General features: G+C 34.3%; 2 protein-coding genes and 1 long non-coding RNA gene across 7 annotated transcripts in view; all 3 read right to left on the bottom strand.

The window, feature by feature from the left end:
• Positions 1-22,623, bottom strand: part of LOC110018745 (epimerase family protein SDR39U1 homolog, chloroplastic) — a 129,485-nt gene that overhangs the window by 46,282 nt on the left and 60,580 nt on the right. The window lies entirely within an intron of this gene.
• Positions 6,080-15,369, bottom strand: LOC110018746. Of its 3 annotated transcripts, XR_002293393.1 has the most exons (5): positions 15,010-15,369; positions 14,664-14,911; positions 14,471-14,577; positions 14,213-14,393; positions 13,808-14,124 (listed from the first exon to the last, which is right to left on the bottom strand). XR_002293393.1 is itself a non-coding variant. In XM_020716163.1 (4 exons), exons 1-3 carry the CDS (start codon positions 14,964-14,966, stop codon positions 14,318-14,320), a joined length of 486 nt encoding a protein of 161 aa, XP_020571822.1. In that variant the 5' UTR covers positions 14,967-15,369; the 3' UTR covers positions 6,080-6,226; positions 14,213-14,317. The 3 variants fall into 3 exon arrangements, 2 of the variants coding, with proteins under 2 accessions (XP_020571822.1, XP_020571821.1); XM_020716163.1 differs by lacking the exon at positions 13,808-14,124 and adding an exon at positions 6,080-6,226 and having other exon boundaries at positions 14,664-15,369; XM_020716162.1 differs by having other exon boundaries at positions 14,664-15,369.
• Positions 15,412-16,682, bottom strand: LOC110018750. Its single transcript, XR_002293395.1, has 3 exons — positions 16,077-16,682; positions 15,840-15,977; positions 15,412-15,752 (listed from the first exon to the last, which is right to left on the bottom strand). It is a non-coding gene; the product is annotated as an uncharacterized LOC110018750 (long non-coding RNA).

Here is a 22,623-nt window from a genome sequence, read left to right as displayed (position 1 = left end):
CTTACTTATCAAGAATTCTCCTAATATAAAATAAAAAAATTCAAGACCATTGTCAGTCCAAAAAACTTGAATAGAAGTATTGAATTAGGTCAAAATGAAGGTGTGAAAATTTTTTAAAGCAACAGCTTCAAATTTATCTTTTAAATTATAAGCCCATGTCATTCGAACGTGGTTATCAATTAAAGTAAGATACCACCGTTTATTGTTGTAGCTAGGGATGCAAGATAACCCCCATAAGTTACTGTGAATAAAAGAGAAATGAGCAGAAGATATGCAATTATAGAGCGGATAAGGGGCACGATGGTGTTTAGCTAACTGACAGGTCTCACATTTTATATTAAAATGATTTTTATCAGTAAACATCAACGGATACAATTGCTTTAGATACTGAAAGTTAAGAAGACCCAAACAACAGTGTAACAATATAATAGGACAATCAGTGAACTGAGATAAACTGCAACTACTGGAAGAGTGTCCTCATTCTCCATGCTTTTTTTTCTGGGAAGAACTAGGGACCATCAATCTGCTTAGCAGTTTTAATCCTCCCAGAACAACGATCCTGAAAGACATAGAATCAAAGTAAAAATGAGCAACGTAATCAATATCATATGTCAACTACTGACTGATAAAAGATTACATTTCAATAGAGGTACATGTAACATAGATTCTAGAGTTAAGTAAGTTGCTAAAATAATAGACCATTTACCATCAATAGAACTTTGAGACTCGTCAGCAATTTTAACAGTATCTTTCCCTGAGCAAGGATAGTATGCTAAGAAGGATTGAGAGCTTTCAGTTATGTGATCTGTGACACCTGAATCAATGATCCATAGACAAGAAGGGGAAAAATAAGTGAATGTGATAGGATTGGTACCTTGACGAGCGTGGGAGGTTGACAAGACAAAAGAGAGCAGGTTGGATCCAATGTGGGAGGATTTTGGATTATTTTGAGTAGAGGTGGGGTTGTACTTTGTTGGGTTCAAATGTCATGATGAGACCCTTGGTAGCAGAAGATTTGGCTGAAGGTTTGGATGTAGGTTTCCAATGGAGCTTCCAACACTTATGATCACTGTGATTGGGTTTGTGGCAGAAATCACAAATGAGGTGACCAGCCTAGGGTTGAGCACTTTTAGAGACCATGGCGGATGCTTCGACAGACGAAGTGGAAATATCGAGCATTAAAAGTCTCTGGCGCTCTTTGTGACGAATCTTAGTGAAAGCAGCACAAATAGAAGGAAGAGGATCCCAAGGATACGACCCTGGAATGTCAAGATCTTTGTTGAGGCCTGCTAGAAATTGGAACATGCGGATATTTTCTATAGTTTTTTAAAAAAAGAGATATGTCATCTGGAGTTCCCGAGTGTAGTCATAATATAAGTTGCATTCCATCCATAACGCAACTAGATCATTATAGTACTGGGTCACAGTCCTGAATCCTTGTTTTGCCTCACGAATTTTCTTAGATACCTCATAGAGTTGGGTGGAACTCCACACATCCGAGTAAGTATCACGAACTACCGTCCAGAGAACGCTAGCGGAAGGAATGAACATATATGATCGGCCAATCGAAGTCTCCATCGAGTTGATCAGCCATGACATGACCATGGAATTCTTCACTTCCAAAGCTTCATACACTGGGTTCATCTTTGGAGGTTCATGAACCATACCAGTGAGATGACCAAATTTCTGACGCCCTTTAATTAACAAAGAAATAGATTGGGACCATTGGAAAAAGTTGTCACCATTCAACATGTAAGTTGTGTCTTGCGGTCTGCAAGGGAGCGGAGGTTGGAGTCGATCTTCTGGTGGAATCAAGAGCGCTTTCTAAGGGTGATTCATTGAAAAAATCAGCCATATTTTTTATTGAGTCAAACGATGTGTTGTTGTGGTTCTCAGTCATAAATGAATTTCACTAGAATCACGACAAACATATACAATTGTAGGAATTGCAAGTAGAAGGACAGCTGCTGAAAAAATTAAACTTAGGGTATAATAGAAAGGGAAAGAAATAAAACAGAATATAATAGAAAAAAGAAAGAAATCAAAGGAAATAACTCAAATCAATCAGAATTAAATAATGGCTATTACCAGCCATTAAAATATTCTAATAAAATTTAATTTTTGAAAATGTCAATTACTAATTTATACAATAAAAATTGTATTAAATTATGAGTAATGATAATATTGAAACTAACTTTTGTTTTCAAAATCTAACAAAAGAAGACATCTAAGATTTATGATCTTATATCAACTAATTTCTTTAAATTATTTAAATTGACTTTTCTAAACCTAAATAATGTCTTTAATCAAGAAAATTTATTTATTTTATAATAACTTTTGATAATTAGAAAATATTCCCATGTGAACTAGTTTAGCTAATTTCATTAAATATCTTTCTTTAACATTACAAATTCTAATGCAAGAATATCCATATCTTGCTCAAGAAGTTGTCAATTTTTTTGTTCCTCTAGTAACTTCTGATAGCCTTAGATTACATTATATGTAAAATTTGTTCATTAAAGAAACTCAATTAAGTCTTAAGCAAAATGAATAATCATTAAATAAATATACAAATTCAACTCAAAACTTAAGAAAAAATAGTATGGATTTAGATATAAATCTAAAGTACACAAATTAGTTCATGCTTATACCAAAAGCACAAACACTAAATCTAATTACTTCAATATTCATGAAAAAATATTGGAGGAAATAACTAAATCTTCTTCTCCCTTCTTACTCTCTTTTACTCATCTAATAATTTGTCCAAAATTTTCTCCATTTCTCCTTCAAAAAACACCTACCCAGCTCCCCAAAAATAATTCAAACTCATTTAATTTTTTTATGTAAAAATTGGTTCAAATCAGGAAATGAGTTTTGTTTCTTTGTGCCACGACACTGCTATGTAGCACCTAGACATTGCTACAGTTCTTTCTAGATTGCATATGGTTCCAAAGAGCTGGCTTCCCAATTTTAGATTATAGACAAACGACATGATGCTTTGGTTAAAAAATGAGATTTGCTCATCTTCTCATAATAACTACATTTCTTTGGTATTTTACTTGTTCCCATTTGCTCCGCTATTATTACCACTTCCACTTGTGCTCACAAATTTTGTGAATTTATTAAAGAATTTATTCATTTTTATTTAAAAATAAATTAAATTATTAAGATCTTTCATAAATAAAACCAAGTGATCAACTGCCAGCTCTATTTTGATAAGAGAAGATGGAAAGAAACAATAGCCAATTTATCATGCAAGTAAATTATTTAGGGAGCTTAAGTAAGATAACATGCCATAGAAAATTTAGAAATTGCTTTGATAATTGTAGTGTAACTCGACCTCGTTTTTAAGTGGATTCTATTCAAGTCAACACTAAGCACCCACTTAAATTAATTTTAGAAAAAATCAAATTGCTCAAGGATAACATCTCAAATAGGTAATATAATTTAGTTTTCATATATGCCAAAGGCCAATATCAAGGCTCGAATATTGACCGATTATTCAGCAAATGAAGAAGTGACTACATAAGGCAAACTATTAAAAACTTTACATGTTGATAAAGCCATTAGTAATTAGGGGCTTAAAAATAAGAATGGTACTAGAGAGCATAAAAAAAAATTTATGTTACTAGCACAAAAATTAAAAAAAAATTCAAATAAAAAAATAAACGAGTCAGATATAAGGTATTAATTGTTGGCTAGTGTTTATTAAGGGGTTTGGTACAAAATATTGGATAGCTTATTTGAATTTATTATTGATTGTTAATCAGACGAATTAATAACATGAAGCAAGAGTAGAGACTCAGAAAAATATCTTTAAGAAAAATATATTGAAATTGAAATATTTGTATATTTTAAAATTTAGTAGATTCCCGAACATCAAAATTAGCTTACTGAAATGCATCTATAAGAATTCTGATGGAAGACTAATTTTAGAATTAACTCGAATATTTAAAAATAGAAGCTATGAATGTTGACAACTAAGTTGAGCCGAGTTGAATAGATCATTTTTATGAATACTTAAATTTGGCAACTATCACGGCCACTGTTATTGATCCAATGGGATTCAGCGTCGAAACAAACAATATTTAGTTAATTTTGGTGAATTATTGAAGAAGTAAGTGATTTTAACTTATCTGAGGCGTGTATGAAAGAAAGAAGCTATTGATATACTTAAGGAGATTCATTCAGGTCTGACAAATAGAACTTTAAGAAAAGGATATGTTTAGCGAATTATAAAAAACGATAATGAAGATTTTCAATAGAGATGCGTCTATGTCAAAAATACACTCCAATGTAACTTCAATCAACTCATTAGTTATAACTAGTTCTTGGACATTCTTACTATGGAAATTAGTTTGATTGGCCCCTTCATCCATAAAAGGACAGAAGAAAAATTATCATAGCGATGATTGATTAGTTCACATAGTGAGCTGAAATGAAAGCATTAGAAAAAATATCTCAAAAGTCATTCGCAGCTGAAACTTGACAAATTTATTCATTGTATGGGTTCCAAACAATAATTACCATTGGTAATAAGCCTCAGTTGAGAAATAAAATAAAAAATTATAGTCGAAGCCGAGATACTCAACTCAAATTCGCATTGGTTCACTGTCTAAGATTAAATAAGCAAATAGAAGTTGTCAACAAATAAATTTAATTTTTTTATGAAAGAGAGTTTAGGCGTCAAAGGCAAATAGAAGAAAATTTGGCATCAATTATTTGAGCTTTAAGGACTACTCCATAACTGATCGAGTAAACTCCATTTTATCACATAGCATTGAACCCTTCTTAAATTTTAAAGATAATCTCTATATATAGAGGGTCGTGGCCACTTCCAGTACTGAGCGAGAATTTAATGAATGAAATAGTCAAAATCACAGATTTAAAAATGTACTCAACTTATTCAAAAAAATCAAATTTTAGTTATCTATGAAGCAAGCATTAAAAAAAAAGGAGCATACAAATATCATAACTCCAATGTCTATGTCACGATTCGGTCCGGGGTTTGGAATTAATCAAGACTGGAACGGACGGTCGGATAGTAAAAAAAATTTCCTATTACATTTTTTCTATTACTAACAATTTAATATTAAAAAAAATTCATGAAAGAGCCACTAAAGAAATCAATTAAATTAACAAGTATAAATGTGTAACTTTTTTGTTCTCACCTCCTATGCATTAAAATTGATTGGGGTGGTAAGCTCTATCTATTCGCCCCTGGACGATATTCTCCAGTCAGCACAATGGTTAGTGATCTAACATCACAATTGTCTGGGATGATAGAAAAAATATATACGTGCACGGGTACACTGGCGTCCCCTGCTTATAATATTAGGGGGTGAACTCCTCTAAACACACATACAAGCATTCACGTATACAATATTTTCATTTCATCCTTCCAAACATACATTATTTTCATGTGAGATTTGTATTTATTTACTAAAAATCATGCAACTCTACTAAAATCCGAGGTCATGTGATAATCTAAACAATGCATCTTTACTCTAGTTTTAAATGTTAAATAAAGGTCAAATCATAATCTGACATATACATCTAGCCATAAAATGAACTAACATATATATCTTTATTAGAATATAAACATCATGCAATAATCTAATATCTTCATAAACTAACCCATTATGCAACTATTAATACATCAATATTTAACATGCATATACCATGACTAACCTTATGAAGAATTCTCTATAATTTGATTTCGTTGTGCAATTATTTATCATACATATTTTCCTATCTAACAATATAAAGAATCTACCATAATCTACATATCACTAGAATGGAACATAAATGTAGTCAAACATACATAAAAATGTTGAACATTACTGAAATATAGAAATATAATTATTCACCTTGATTCTAAATGATTTTCATGTTCTCGACTTCTATCTCCTCATTCAAATTAGCACCTTCACTCCTTCAAAACTCCTCGATCAACGATATGAAATTTGCTTCACTTTGATTTTCTAAAGTTAATTAGCAAGAATCTTATTGAATACTTAACTACTATCTTGATATAACAAAATCTAAAAGCATTAAATAAAGAAAATTATTTTTTCATTTACCTTAAATATCACGGTGGGCCCCCCTCCCCTTCTCACGTACGAGATAGGCCGCCTTCCTTCACGGCCGTGATTCTTCCTCTTGTCTCATACAAGAAATTTGCATCACCATACTCCCACAAATTCAGGACATAATAACTCTGATCCTAATAAAATCAAACTTTCTATTAACATTAATTTATTATAAATATATATATATAAATATATATTAATTAAAAGGGCTAATATATTAAAAAGGAAAGGTACAGATAGGTTGTATGAGATGGCTTAAAAGAAGGCCCAACTCACACAATACAACACATACAAAAATAAAAAAAAAACAAAGATACATAAAGATAAAAAAGCTAAAAATTCACCAACAGACGCAAAGGTGCTAGGGACGTCCCACTTTAGTTCTTCCTCTGCCTCTCGTTCTTTCATCAGATTTCTGAGCTCAAGTATGTCTCCATTCTACTTCTTCCGCCTCGATGTGTAGAGGATTGACTCAATTGATCAATGGATTGGTCCAAAGGTCGCCGGACAGGTGTAGGATGTTTCACATTTTGATCTCCCTGAGTCTGAGTAGCATTGACATCTTTCTGGACCTGATAAGGCGATAGTGAAGCAGCAGAGGTGTTTTCACCTGTAATATCAGTGATAGGTTCTAGGGCAGGCGGAGGCTGCAGAACGGAGTCTGAAGAATCTCCCTCGACTACATGATAGGAGGATCCGAATAAGGGGGAGCTACAACAATGTGTGGAGACTGAATGATTGATATATTGCCTGCGGGAATAATAACGTCTTCAGGTGTATCCTTTTGATGATCGATAGTGTCAATAACTAACTTCAATAACTTGGAGCTGATCAAGAAAAATTTGAATCACTGCCTCTAGCGGAGCACTTTGTTTTTTTGGTCTGAGCTAGAGATGTAGATGATGAAATTGAGAATTGGAGTGGCTAAACATACGACAGTTTGAACAATACGAAGGAAAAGACTCAAATCTCTATCTTCTACCAATATCCATGATGTTGTGTGCCCAACCATATTTCCTCATAAGCGTAAGCGGTAGCAGTAATGTCTTTTTCAACAAGTACCCTGACTTCAGATGGATGGGAAAGATTAAAAGTAGGAATGTCCGTCTTGAGTGGCTTACCATAAGCTGAAACAATAGAATATAATACTTTTTGAGAATAGTAATGAAATTTCAGACCAGGAAGGCGAATCCAAACCGGAATGATTGACGGTTCCGTCTGTGGGTCAAAATCCACAGACCATTTTAGAATTTTTATTGCTCTGTTATCAATTCAGATTATCCTTCTAACAAATAAGCGTATGTAATCTTTTATATATATATATATATATATATATATATATATATATATATATAACACTACAAGTACCCCCAACTCGAACCCCCGACCTGAGGGATCTTATACTGTGGATGTCAACCAACAAGCCGGGATAAGCGGCACACACACACACACACACTCCACAGAACGACACTCGTATTGGTAAATTATTTTCATTTATTTAGTATTATTTATTTTTCTTATTATTTTTAAATCTGTTATTACAGTTAGAGAGAATTTTATACCAGAAATTTACTCCTGAAAAAAACAGATGCTACAACTCAAAAAGTACTTGAAAATTTGGATTTCACACAAGAGAAAATTTATATCATCAAAGAACAAGTTGACTCTAGAGCAAACAAGCTTTAAACTTATTTAGAAAAGAAGTCAAAAGAATCTAGAATGGTGATAATTTAAATCTTTTCCTCCTAATAATTTTTTTTTCCTTTTTTATTTTGCAAATTTTCTTTTCACAAAAATAGAACTGGATTGATGATTCTAAATTTTAATTTTAAATAAACTTGCCAACATAAATTTAAATTCATAGGAAAATTCAACGATGCAAAACTTCGGGAACTTGTCACATAAGTAAATTAGAAAAACTTGGGGAACACATTGCTTAAAACGAGCTAAGGTAAAACAAAAGATCAAAGTTAGTAATTTTCTTAACGACAACCGAGTTCAAATTTTTGTTAGAACTTATATTAACGATAGGCAATTTTTCATCCAAACTGTACAATGAGTTAATTAAGAAGAGATTAGGCTAATCTAAGCTAGAAGATTAAAATGAACTTGGCCTAGAAAAGAACTTAAAAGTTATGAGACTACTTACAGAGTAAGCCCGAAAAGACCTCGGAAGAAGGATAGTCTAAACTTAACAAAATCTCTTTTACTTCTTTTGAAGCTGAGTTACAATATAAAGAGAAATAAATCTAATTAACTTAAAATCAAACCCTCAAATTTTCACAATAATTATTTAAAACTTAAATTTATGTGCAATTATTAAGTTAACAAAAACTTACATTTTGAATATTATTTTCAAGGATCAATGTGAAAGAAGCTTGAATTCAAAACTCAACAAAACTAAAACATCAAATAAAACTTTCTGAAAACATGCTTTCCTTGAAAGTATCAAACCTTAGAATCCAAACACTCTCTTTGGGACATGATTCGCAGTGATTAGTGAACGGGTCCATTCTAAGTGGTTATGACATTGAAGAGAGTAACTCAAGCAAAAAGTGAAGCTCAATAAAGATGATAACCTACCCAAGAAATATACTGAAGGGAATAGACTTATAGATAAGATATGAGAAAACACTAAAGAAATAATAGTTCATCTTTCACTTGGATACAACTGCCAAAGCTACAGGGTAGTCCACCGAAATTCTATTTTATTTCAGAACTGCTGCCAAAAACCCTCATTTCTTTAGCATTTGCCTGCACTCTCTCTGTCTTTCTCGGCGAATTATTCTATCAGGACTTCGAATGACTCTTTACATTCGAAGACCAATGCGATGGGCACACGTGACAACACTGGACCCACCTTTAAAAAAAATGTGCACTCAGCTGGCCGGCCCGACCCAAACCCAACTCGCAAAAAGCTTTTTCGCGTATTGTCTAGCTATTTTTCTTTCCCGCGCGCAGCTGAGCACCTACTGTTCCATTGGTTTAGGGTTTATGTCTTCCATTGAGTCCTTGGCAAACGACGAGATGATGGATACAATGCAGCCAACATTTTCTCTGAACTTCAAAGAGGAAGTGAGTTTACTCTTATGCAAGCTTGTTGTTTAGGGGTTTTACTTTCGTTCTGCTACTGTTTAGGGGTTTTAGTTTAGTGTTACTCTTATTCAAGCTTGCTAGCTTTTATGGTGTTATAATGGTGTTACGTCGAGTTACTTTGTTTTTGTTCAGTTCATGGTTTAGGGTTTTCAATGTGATCTAATAGTGGTTTTATTTAGCTGTAGATGGTAATGGTAATATGGTGTATTTCGGTAGTTTTGTTGTTGTATTATTTAAATATTTTATTGTGTTATTCTTTCATTATTGTAGTGTTATGGTTGGTTTTAGTAGTGTTACTGGTAGGGTTATCTTGTGTATTATATTGATTGTTATTGTGATGTTATTTTCCAGTTTGCTTGTGGTGTTGTAGAATGGCATCAAGCTAGTGTTATTCTTGTGCATTATGGTAGGTTTTACTGTATTATTCTGGTGTTATGTTTGGGTTACTCTGTTTTTTGATATTAGGTTTTAGATTTGTTCATTATGGTAGGTTTTACTGTATCATTCTAGGTGTTTTTTGATGGTTTTGTTACAGCACAACAGATGGTATTGTTAATATGGTTGCTATTTGTGGTGTTATGTTGCTATTTTTATGATATTCCACTGGTGTTATGAACGTTTGTTGTAGTGATATTGTGTCATTCATGTTCTATAAATGTGTTGTTATTCAGATTTTGATAAAGGTCTTAATGAGGTCTTTATAAACGTGCAGTCATGTGAGCAAAGAACTGTTTGCAGTGATCAAACTGCTGAGAAGTTTCTTAGCATCATCGTCCACAATGAGCAAGAAGCTTATGAAGCCTATTGTGCCTATGCACATCATGTAAGATTTAGTGTTCGCAAGGACCACAACAGTTATTGGCCGAATTCTAAGAAAAGGAAGTCCAAAAATTTGCTTTGTGCAAAACCTGAACACAAAAAGAAGTCTAACCTTATGAATACAGAAAAATACAAAAAGACAGACACAATGACTGGCCAATGACTGGCTATCAAGCCATGGTTCGCTATGCAGTTGATCTAGAAGACAACTGGACAGTACAGAAATTCATTGAAAGTCACAACCATCCTTTGGTTGAATTGAATCTGGTGATAAGCATCTTCTTCGTTCCCGTAAAAGGATAAGTGACTTAAATGCAGATATGCTAAGATCGATGACAGGAGCAGAGATTAGAGCAACGGATGCATATAACTTCATTACTCTTGAGGTTGGGGAGCAGAGAATTTAGAATGCACGAAGAGGGATGCATTCAATTTCATTCAAAGAGAAAGAAGAGAAAAAATTGAACAAGGAGATATCAACTCTCTAATACAATTGTTCATGGAGAGGCAAGGCAACGATAACATGTTTGCATGGGATTTTCAAACAGATGAGTATGGTAGATTAACAAGTTTTTTTTTTTGAGTGATGGTCTATCCAGGCTAGATTACGACTATTTTGGTGATGTTATAATTTTTAATACAAGCTATAAATTAAATAAGTATAACTTATGTTGCGCTCCTTTCGTGGGAGTTAACCACCACTTGCAAAACGTCATGTTTGGTGTTGGCTTCTTGTCAGAGGAAACTATTGATTCATTTAAATGGTTATTCAAAGCTTTTATAAGAGTAATGAATGAAAAGCATCCAGTAAGTATTTTCACCGATCAGGACCAAGCTATGACAAGGGTCATTGAAGAGTGTCTCCCACAAACACGACACAGATTATGCCAATGACATATATACAAAAAATTACTTCAAAAGTGCATTGTAGAGTTGCAATCAAGAGCGTCACCGGACTATTTATAAGTGCTTGAGTAAATGCGATTTGGAGGAAGAGTTTGAAGATACCTGGTCATTAATGATTGAAGTTGGTGACTTACATAGTAATGTGTGGTTACATGACATGTACAAAATCAGACACAAATGGTCAACTGCCTTCAAAAAAGAAATATTTGGAATGAGAATCCTATCAACTCAAAGAAGTGAGTCCACCAATAGTGTATGTCATAATATTTCGAAGCCTACGAGCTCTTTGACAGATTATTTTATCGGCCTTGAAAATATAATGAAATCATGACGCAGAAATAAAAATGATGAAGATTTCAAATGTGGTCAATCTGTCACTACGCCGATTGTTAAAGTCAACCCTATTTTGAGGCAAGCTTCCTCATTTTATACGAGAAAGATTAACTCAAAGTTCGAGCAAGAGCTACTCAATAGGTTGTATGGACTTGAGCTTGAATTCGCCGCAGAAAGTGGATCAAAGTATTACATACGTAATTTGGATAATGATGGGACATCTAAGACATGGATAGTGAATTTTGACAGTGTTAATTCCGATGTAACCTGCAATTGCAGAATGTTTGAAATGAAGGGGATGTTGTGTTCGCACGCACTGCATCTTCTTAATGTGCTTAAAATAAATATTATTCCTGAGAAGTATTTATTGATGCGATGGTCAGTCCATGCTAAAAGGGACATCTATAATGGGTTTGAATACAAACATCTCAGGGAGTCTCAAATGACGCCTGCTTCCTCTAGTGGCCTCATATTTCGTTGTCAATCTCAGAAGTTTGCATATCAACTAATAAATAAAGCAGAAGGTGACGAACTTAACGAACAACTGCTTTGGAAAACAATTAAAAAGTTATCAGTTGATCTTGTTGAATCAAAAGCTGGGGAAACGCCTAACGTTCATAGAAAAACAAAGAAAAAACCATCAAAAATTGATCGCACTGTGGCTGACCCAGCAAAGATGAGGCGAAAAAAAGTTTTAAATTCTAGGCCAAAAGGTTATTGGGAGAAGAATCAGAGATCCAAAAGTATATATCTGAACATTATTAAGACTGCTCCAACTTTATATTTTTTTATTTGTTTACTATAACCATAAGTTCTGTGTACAGGAAAAGATCCAGAACAAACTACAACCCGAGAGCCTGTTATTCCATCAGATCCAATTTTGCCCGACTGTCTCAGCCAGGTAAATCATTGAAAATCCGACATATCTTCTATTTCAGGCGTTTCTGCCATCGGTTATTCTAATACTTTGTTCTCTTTACAACATGACAGGATTATTATCCATTGCAATTATCAACTCAAACCTACATTGGGTTCTTGATGGATTCGATAACTGACCTTTAATGTATTATAAATCATTGTTATTATTTATTTTGTTTGTGTTTGTTGACATGTGTACAATTTTATGATAATTTCCATTTAGGAAAAGAAAATTTCCATTTAGGAAAAGCAATTTAGCGTTAAATTCATGTAACTATTTGGTTTTTGTGTTGTTCATGCTACAATAACAATATTCTTGCAAATATATCCGAAGAGCTACCCAATAACGCATTAATAACATCAATACATGTATACAACAGTCTAATAACACATTCATTTGCCAAATACACATGAAGAACAATAAAATAACACAAACATAACACCTTTGTAACACGAGAAATATTAAAAAATAACATGAAAACCCAAAATTCATCGCCCCGACTAACCCGACCATAACGCAGTGGGAATATTCCTAACACATTATTTCAGTTCCTCCTGTGTTACGCGGACAATTAAAACTGCGGTAACGTGGCAGAAATATTCTCTTCGTGTTACTTTTCTCCGCGCTGCATTACTTTCCCTCCGCTCTGTGTTATTCCATCTTGGAGAGTGTTATTAATGTCATCCGCTGTCGATTTAAACGCGCGTAACTCGGAGGGAATATTCCCCCGTGTTACTTTACATTGCAGCTGCGTTATTCCGCCAAGCTGATGCGTTATTTCTTCTAATCAGCGTGTTATTTATGTTATCAGATGCGCGTAACGTAGGGAGAATATCCCCTTCGCGTTATTATCACCACCCGATGTGTTTTTTTTTTCCATTGTGTTATTCTATCGTATAACTGCGGTGTATCTTATTTACGCTGCGTTATTAAATTTTAAAGCTACAAGTACAAGTTTTAGTTGTTAATAACTGCAATTTAAAGGCATTATTATCTAATACGGGGGATATCAACCTGATATGTAAATAATAATTATAAAATATTCCAATAACTACTGAAAATAGACATAAGTTTAAAAGTATAAATGATTGATATGTACAAAAGTAAAATAGAACTGATTGATATGTACAAAAGTCAAATATAAATGATTCATATGTACAAAAGTCAAATATAGGTTCGGCTGCTACTGGCATAGGCAAAATGTGTACTGAATGATTTTTGGCGAGCCCACATGCAAATGGCATAGGCAAAATGTGCCCTAAATTCTATCATTTGATCTTGTCAGTTCGAGTGAGCTTTCCATTCGAATTTCTGAGACTGTATTATGGTTTCCATATACTTGCAGACAAACATTCCACAGTCGAGGCTGTTACTTTGCGTAGGAACATTACGAGGACAAGTCAGTTTCCACTTATTTATGTCAGAACTAAAAGCATGTCCAGCATCTTTCGAGAAATGTCGAACTTGATAAATTCGAACAAGAGTTAGCAATTTATATGATGTGTTTTTTTTTGTGTTATTGTTGTATATATGATGAGTTATTCTTGTGTTACTACAGTGTATATGAAGTGTTATTCTTGTGTTGCTGCAGTGTATATGATATGTTATTTTTGTGTTGATGCAGTGTATATGATGTGTTATTATTGTGTTACTACAGTGTATATGATGTGTTATTCTTGTGTTACTACAGTGTATAAGATGTGTTGCTATGGTGTTATAACTCCTTTATGAATGTAATATGTCGATTGTGTCACTCACAATTTCTGTGGCAACTCCTTTATGCATTGGGTTGTGCAGTGAATCATATAATTTCCATGTTTTTACTTTCAACTCTCCAACTAACAAAATCCAATGATGGCCATTAACGATAGGAAATAAAATGATTTGATTATCTTTTATTGCTTCCTTTGTAATGTCCTTAAGAATTTCTCTAGTGTCCCATTTAAACAACTTATGGATCTGCAAAAAAAAACGAGAATTATCTATTTAGTCCACAATGGTAGCTAAGATTTTACAATTGTCAAATAAATTAAACATTTGTCATTACCCAATAGAGTCGGGACACGTATATGTATGGTATGTACATTGCAGGTGACCATTTCCTTCTTTCAGCGAGCATAATGGAAAAAATATCAATATGTTCATTACCAAATCATCGGTTCATTAGTATGTCCTCAAGTGCACCACGCTCCAGTACAGACTTCCCCCGACTTATGATGACATCATGTCTGCATCGTGAACAAAGAATGTGTGTTGCAGTCTACCATCACACGAATTTGAAAAGGTAAACATAACATTTACTTACACCCCGGGGTAGTCGGAAATACAGCTATCTATCACACACTGCATTTCGATTGGAAGTATTGATCTAGCGGGATAATCAAGTGGAAGTACTGGGCCCGCAACATGAGGCTATAACATAATTGATGACCGTTGTTAGCGCTGTTTGGAATAATTAAGTGTTGATTTACATAATTATTATTAAAACTATGGCGTACCACAATAGCGTAGGCGTATGGGTGGGAGCTCTGGCTCTCCACATCCGTCTCCTCTTCATTAGGATTCTCTTTATCATCAATAATTATAACTGCTTCTGCGACTGCTGGCTCTCCCATTGGTGATTGTATAGTTGCATCTGCTAGTGGCTCTCCATTCGGACTGTGTTCAGCTATATCTGTTGTTGGTTCTCCGCCAGGACTATGTACAGCTTCAACTAATGAATGCTCCGCAGTAGAACTATGTGCAACTGACACACGAAGAGCCCGCAAAACATCATATTTTTTGATGAAATAAGAACTCATGACATAATAGAATATACTGATGTGAGAAGAAATAGTTGTTTACTATATGGGCTAGCGACTTCAAAACACCCTTAAATGATCGTTCCACCTCTTCAGGATCTTCCTGAAGCGTCGCATCACCTGTCAATACATTGTCTCTGTCATCCATTATTCTTTCAGGTGACTCTCTGTACAACTGCATCTGTTGGTGGAGCAAACTCATTTATTCTACTGTCTAGGTCAATGTGTGGGAGAGCTCCCAAATGATGTTCCTGAACAACATCAAGTCTTTTCTTCCTTCTTTTTAGTTCGTATTTGAAATCAAATGAACCCATTGCCCTCCTCTTTTTCAGGGTAAACTTAATACTTCGAGCAGAGGATCTGTGAGTTCCGGTTGTATGTACATCAACTTCTTTATCTGCTTTGGTTCAACTTCTTTATCTGCTTTGGTTCTGCTTTGGTTCTCTGCAAAATTTCGAAAATAGCAATTAAGTACTGTAATGACTCATCCACGCACGCCATCTGTTGAGTCATTTTTCTCATACTTTCATGTATTGCAATATTAGACCTTTCCTGACCTTTTAATATGTCGATTATTATTCCAAATTATTTATTGCTTTTTGGATATGTCACTTGCGAGGTGATCTCGCTGGAAACAAGTGGTCCGACGCTGTGAGATAATGGTGAAGATAGCCCGACAACTGTTTCTCGATGTGTGACAACTCTGGCAGGAATTGGTTGTCCTTCTTCCGGGTTGGAGAGTAAGTGCTGCTCATCCTCTTTTAAATCAATGAAGAAATCATTAACCTACAAAACCATTAAAAATGCGCTTACTATCGATGAAATGAATGATAAAATAAAGCATTAAATTATGCAATAAACTAAATGTTTAACCTTTGCATTGCCAAGTTTTTTTAAGGCCTCGTGAATCTCAGCTGCTCTTCTACCATGATTTGTTGGTCATCTTAACATTTGAGGCCTAGCCTTTGGAACATGTGGAGCAAACATAGAGGTGTGCTCATAAAACCATAGCTGATTATGTGTCATATCAGAAAGAGGAAATGTCAAAAACAATAAAACTCCAAATAACATCAGATGTATATTAATTTTTTGGATAAAACATATACTTACAGTTAAAATAAAAACAAAGCCCTAGATATATTCAAGTGACTGATTTCTTCTTAATTTATTGGCAACGATGCTCACTTGATCGACGATAAATTCACAGCTGGCAGCGGGCCAATTAAAAGAAGAAAACCTCTGTACATTTTCAACAAAGACAAGAAGTCCCGCGGGCACACTAAAATTGCTTGAGAGGAAAAATAAATTCGTTAGTAAAACTTCAAGTATAACTGCTCAAAGGGAATGGAAGAACCTCCTTCAGAAAACTTCGTCAATTGCTCCTTTATTTCTCGGGCATCCACACCAGACGAGAGGGTTTTCTTCCACGTAATTGTCTCCCCTCTATTAGGCATACCTAATATAAGCGTCAAGTGGTCATGGTGCAATTTTACTTCTTTCCCACCCATTCTGAACACCCTCTTCTCGTTATCCCACATCTCAAAATGTGCAATGTCAAAACATTGTCCTGTGGATATGAAGACATATCAAAGAAGTGGAAGACATTCATTTCTTTTAAAGAATTCATCGTCTCCTCCGATAGTAGATGTCGGACACTATCCAAAGCACCTCTTACTGCAGATGGACGACACCTGCAATTGAATGTCCTTGCATTCATAAACCTACAAAGGAATGACATGAAATCAGTATATTACGTATGAAGGAAATACAGACATTTGTAACTCAATAACACACAATAACACTAGAATAACAACATAATAACACATAATCACAAAATGTTATGCAAGGACATTCAGGGTGTTATATGTGTTTTGCTTATGTGTAATAACACCCAATAACAATAGTGCTATGCAAGGACATTCATGGTGTTATATGTGTGGCATAACACTTTGTTATTGAGAGATAGGTGTTATCCGCTCGATAACATCCAATCACACAAGCATAACACTTCCACAAAAAAACCACTTTGTCATTCACTACAACAAATGACATTAATAACACACCTACAACATCGCTATACAGCACACACACAACTTTACAACACAATAATAAAGCAAAAAATGTATTGTTGAATTAATAACACACAATAACACAGTAATAATACCACTGACACTCAATTGTGTTATTGAATTATTAAGCAGTTTAAACACATATGACAACATAAATTACATCAGTGACATACAAAATTAAAGCCATCCAACACCTATGCAACTTCAAAACACTAAATAACATCATAATAACATCAGCATAACACCACTTTGATTCATCTGTGTTATTCAATAATTTATGACTTTAAACACATATGGGAACATTCAATGTCATCACTAAAACCCAAAGAACACATGAATCACTCAATGAGAACACTACTTCAATAACACACCATTCAACCTAGTACAAACGGAAGGTCATAACAAAGTAATAACACAAGAGAAACACTGTAATAACATGATAATAATACAGCAATAAAATCACTAAGTTCTAATAAGAAGTCTATTTCCAAAAAATCAAACTTCTGATCATTACCTCGACGAATTTGGAGCACTCATCTTTTCTTTTGTTTGCTTGCGACCCTTCATTTTCAAAAAAATTCAACTTCTGAACTTCGAACGTCCAATGACGAAATGCTTTCCCTCTTGCTTCGTACAATGTAGATACGCGCTCGCTGGAACCCTAGCACCGAACTGTGAAAGACGAAACGTCGAGGCGGGGGAATCTGAAACGGGAGAGCTCGCCTCGAAGTACTGCGTTACGACTTTGCGCCATTTCGTAAAGCTTTTTGGGTTTGGGTCGGACCGGGCCACCTCCGCAATTTCGTTTTTTCAGCCGAAAATTAACTGTAGGACCCGCGTGCCACGTGTCGCCGTGTCATTGGCCTCCGCATGACTCTTTACGTTAGGACTCCTAACCAAATACGAGCTCGTCTGTCTCTCTCTCTCTCTCTTGGCCGACAACTCTCGCCGCTCTAGCCCACATGTTTCGTGCACCTAGGAATATTTATTTGAGATAAAACACATTCTCCATCCTGTACAAATATTTATTTGAGATTTCATGTGTTAAGTCTCCACATTTATGGATTTTAATTTTTTTTTAGATAATATCAAAATCATTGTAAAATTTCATAAAAATGTGTTTGTGTTGCGTTGACTTTACACTTAGAGTTTAAAGTTTCTGTATTTTTTTATTTGTATGTTTAACCTAGGATTCATTCGATGTAGGTTAAATAGGCTCACAAAATTATACGTAGTCGTTCCACATAGAATTAGTTCAAGGAAGATATACATACTTACCACTCAATTAAGATATATTTAAGTGCAATTTTCACATATATGTGATTGTCAAAAAGTTTGTTGTCAGCAGATAGCTAGTACTTGATTCTTTAAATAGCTCGTGTTCGATTCATTCTTTAAGCAAGCTAGTTGTACACAAACAAATTATTTGAGCTTGATTTATAAACTAGCCAAATATGAAAAAAAAATTATTTGTTCGTGTCCGGTTCATTTTGACATGAAAAAAATTAAATAATAATATTTATTTTTATACTATAATTAAAAATTGCTAATTTTTTATATTTTTAAAAAAAATATTTGTGATATAACTTTAAAAAGTATAACTTCAGATGTTAAATATGTAAATACATAAAATTTTGCTTGTATGTATGTAAGTGCTCCTAAAATCTTGCCCCACCCACTAATTTTAGGTTTTGGTATTTAAATACATAGAATTTGTGCGGTATAAATGTAAATTCTCCTAAAGAATCTGTTGCCAGCCACGGCCCATAGGCCTCACTCTTGCGGTAAACATATAAGAAATGTCGTAAACATGGGTGGCATGCATGTAAATAACTGAAATAAAGTCCCGCCCTTCAAATATCACGCCCCACTGTCCTCACATCACATCAGAAAAATTATCTCCACCGTCGATCACTGCAATCAAAATTAAAAAAAAATGAAAGTGGGGCCCACTGAAATACATCTTTGCGGTAATCAACGATGGAGATCGGACACCGCATGCATCTCTACATGTCCGTATGGAATAATTTTTACATCACATCGGGAGGGCAAAGGTAATTTTTGACGTGATGGCGTATACTACGCATAACTTGATAAAAAATTTTGGAGCAATTACATGCAAACCGCCCAAATTTTGATATTTATAAATCAACAACTCTCTTCCATTCGTTTTTCAAATTCTCACTCAAATATCTAAATTCATGATAAAACTTTCACCCATATTTTTCATTTTTATCAAGTTCTCAATAGTGATTAATTTGTAAATATTAATATTTCAAGTGATTTAAACGATTTGACCGAAAGCTTAAATCGAGAAACAAGAACAAGCTATTCACGAGCCTACTCAAACACGAGCTGAATACGAATACAAAAAAATCGAACAAATCCAACAAGAACAAGCCTTAGACTCGCTCAAACTTCAACTGTTACATACATACCTATGCATGGAAATGTGTATCTCACTTCTAAAAAGTTAATGATAGTAATTTTTTGATGTGATGTCAAAGATTGGTATTTAATGTATGTGGAAATTTAGGTATTAATATGTATATAAAAATTAAGTGGTATATATGTGAAGGGGCATTTATTTGTTTATATTTGCAAACATTTTCATACTTATTTGAAGGTTGATGTAAAATAACTTGGAAGTTAACATTCTATTGATATTGTGCAAATGTAGAGAATACTTTCTCTTGATTTTTTGACTCTATAGAATATTCGCCTATACATCTATCATACGAGGTTAAATTTAAAAATCCAATATAATATTGGTAGATGTATCCATTTAAGATGTAATAACAAATAATGTTTAATAATTTATGTAGTGTCGTTACTATATCGTATTAAATTACTGATGTTAATGCAGATTTCTAAATAAACTTAAAAGAATCATGAAAAATAAAACACAATCTAGAGGATCAATATGTGAGGCATATTTGTTAACAAAAAATAAATAATTTATTTCAAACAACAAAAAAACATCAATTAAATTATTACCGTGGTGCCTTCACAGTCAGCCATTTCTATTTTTCAGCAATTATATGAAGTATCAGGATAATGCATTTCATGTTTCTACATTGACAAAGAACTTTGAGCAGCGACTGTGCAAATTCTTCTCAATTGTAACAAAATTCAACTTTTTCTTGAGCAAGAATATTCAATATTAGTTGATCAACTCTGGATCTCAAATATAATATTTACTTGATTCTAAAAATTTTAATTATGCAAACATATTATTAAGATTAAGAAGAATTCACAACTTGATTTAACTTGCACTTAAGTTATGCTTAATATGGACATAAACTTTGGGTTAAATTAAATAATTTCACGCGCTTATTGATGTAGTTAATTGATCAAAGTAATGGGGTCACAAGTTAGAACTTGCTAGATCTTGCTTGGGGAAATGCACGTTGTAAATATGTAACCAATTTTCCTTGTGAATAACTACAAATTTTACGCAAACTCTTGATCCAAAAGAAAAAAATGAAGAATAACTCTAGTGTTTGTATCAAAATAAACATTCACTCGGATGATAATATAGACTACCATTGATTTTTGTAAGAAATAGTATGTTTGCAATATGCTGACTTTATTGGAAGAAGTGTATTTATGTTCAACTTCAATTATTTTGATCATGTTCTTAATCGTGAAACAAAAACATGTCATATAATATCAGAAAAATTAAAATGAACAGAAGATAAAGTATAAATTTGATACATTCATTTTTAGAACATCAAAAGAGTCAGGTATATTATCTTATATACCCAATAAAGCAAAACAGAAAATAGATTGGAGGGTAGTCATTTTAGATTAAACCTAGAGTGATAATTGAGATTCAAAATATTACTAAGCCTAATCATTAGAAAAAGAAAAAATCAGATTTTAACATTCCCAATGATTTGATTGAGCAAATGATAACTTTAGAAGTGCAACGACACATATTAATCACACATACTTGGGATGAGTCTGGTGATGATTTAGACAAATAATTTTAATTTAACCTCTTATGTCTCCCGATTAATCAAAATAATGTGTATGCGGCAATCAATTTCTTTATTTTATTCATTGTATTCCCTACTTTTACTTATTATGTTTTCTATTTTTATCTATTATTTTTTTTATTTTTATTTCTTGCCTTCCTACTCTTACTTCTTATTAATCTTAATTTAATTTATTCTGGTCAATTTATTTCTTCTCCTCACAGATAACTTCAGATGCTGGTGACGATCTGCTTTCTCGTAGATATATCATAAGCAATTTCAAGAGGAAGAAGAAAGTTTCGTGACCCACCAATCATACGAGCGCCACTGCTATGATCACCACTGTGACCTCCACGCTCACCCCAGTGAAGCCCACTGGTCCAATTGTGGTGTCACCTATTTGCCACTCTCCATCGCCTGACTTGTCCACCCCATTCATTCATAACAGCACCAAAATACTATAGCACCACCATCACCCTCATTCCATCCAAGTTCAACCACTCCAATTGAGGTTGTGTGTCAGACACCACACAACACATATATTGAGCAAGAAAAAGATACGTAAGTTATACCATAGTTAACGTAAACCACAATAGTGGAAGCAAATATTATCGCTCAGCCTCAAAATAAATAGGGTCACAATCAACTCAAACGGAAACAGGAAACACAACAAACATCAATATCCAACTAGGGTTGGGTAGGAATATTTGTGGACAATAGCGGTGAGAGTGTGGTGGTTGGCTGTTGAAAACATGGAAGAGGCTAGGTGGCGGGCGGGTGGAAGCAGGGAAGAGGGTTGGTAACTAGCTGTTGGAAACAGAGAAGAGGGGTGGTGCCTGGCGGCTAGGAACCAGGAAAGAGGGGTGGTGAACGACAGCTTAAAACCAGGGAAGAGGGGTGGTGGACGGTGGCTAGGAACCAGGGAAAAGAGTTGTGGGTTGGCAGCTGGATTCTGGGAAGAGATATGGTGGTCAGCGGCTAGGAACAAGGGAAAAGAGGTGGGGAAGGTCGGCGGCTGGGAGCTAAGAAGGGAAGGGATGCAGGGAGTTATAGGGATATTCACTACCTCAGAGCAGGAAACAACCGAGGCACCACCTGGATCGAATACATACTTGACAAGGGAAAAAGCATAGAGGCAGAAAACCAGAAATCATAACAATGCTAAACCCTAAACAGGAAAGAAGGGGGGGGGGGGGGGGGGAAAATTTACAAGTTTAACTGGTTAATTCAATCCAAGCCCTGCATTAGTCTCTCGGGATTGGGTGAACTTCGACTTCATTTGCCAAAGCTTTTGGGTCCTCATAATACTGTGTCAAGTCTGAAACATTAAACATAGTAAAAACATTGTAGTACGGTGTCAACTCTGAACATTGAACGTGGTAGAAACATTATAGTCCCATGATAGGTTGATCTTATAAGCATTGGAATTCAGCTTCTAGAATATTCTAAAAGAGTCATCTATTCTGGGCTTGAGTTTTCCGAATGCTCATACTAAAAATCTTTCTTACTTCAACCGAAACCACACTAGGTCCCCTTCTTGAAAAGTCAGCTTCTTTTTGGACTTGTTTGCCTATGTTTGGTACTTACGAATTTGCTTAGCGATTTCTT

The sequence above is a fragment of the Phalaenopsis equestris genome, unplaced genomic scaffold (genome assembly GCF_001263595.1).
Source record: "Phalaenopsis equestris unplaced genomic scaffold, ASM126359v1 Scaffold000036, whole genome shotgun sequence".
Lineage (NCBI taxonomy): Eukaryota > Viridiplantae > Streptophyta > Magnoliopsida > Asparagales > Orchidaceae > Phalaenopsis > Phalaenopsis equestris.
This window is presented reverse-complemented; position numbering and strand designations above follow the sequence as displayed.

What these genes read in the sequence shown, in the direction of transcription:
- LOC110018746 (XM_020716163.1), bottom strand. Translation starts at nt 14,966, where the DNA reads ATGAGTTCTTATTTCATCAAAAAATATGATGTTTTGCGGGCTCTTCGT. An exon ending in CATACGCCTACGCTATTGTG is followed by an intron (nt 14,578 to 14,663) that starts GTACGCCATAGT and finishes ATTATGTTATAG; the next exon opens with CCTCATGTTGCGGGCCCAGT. An exon ending in ATTTCCGACTACCCCGGGGT is followed by an intron (nt 14,394 to 14,470) that starts GTAAGTAAATGT and finishes TTCACGATGCAG; the next exon opens with ACATGATGTCATCATAAGTC.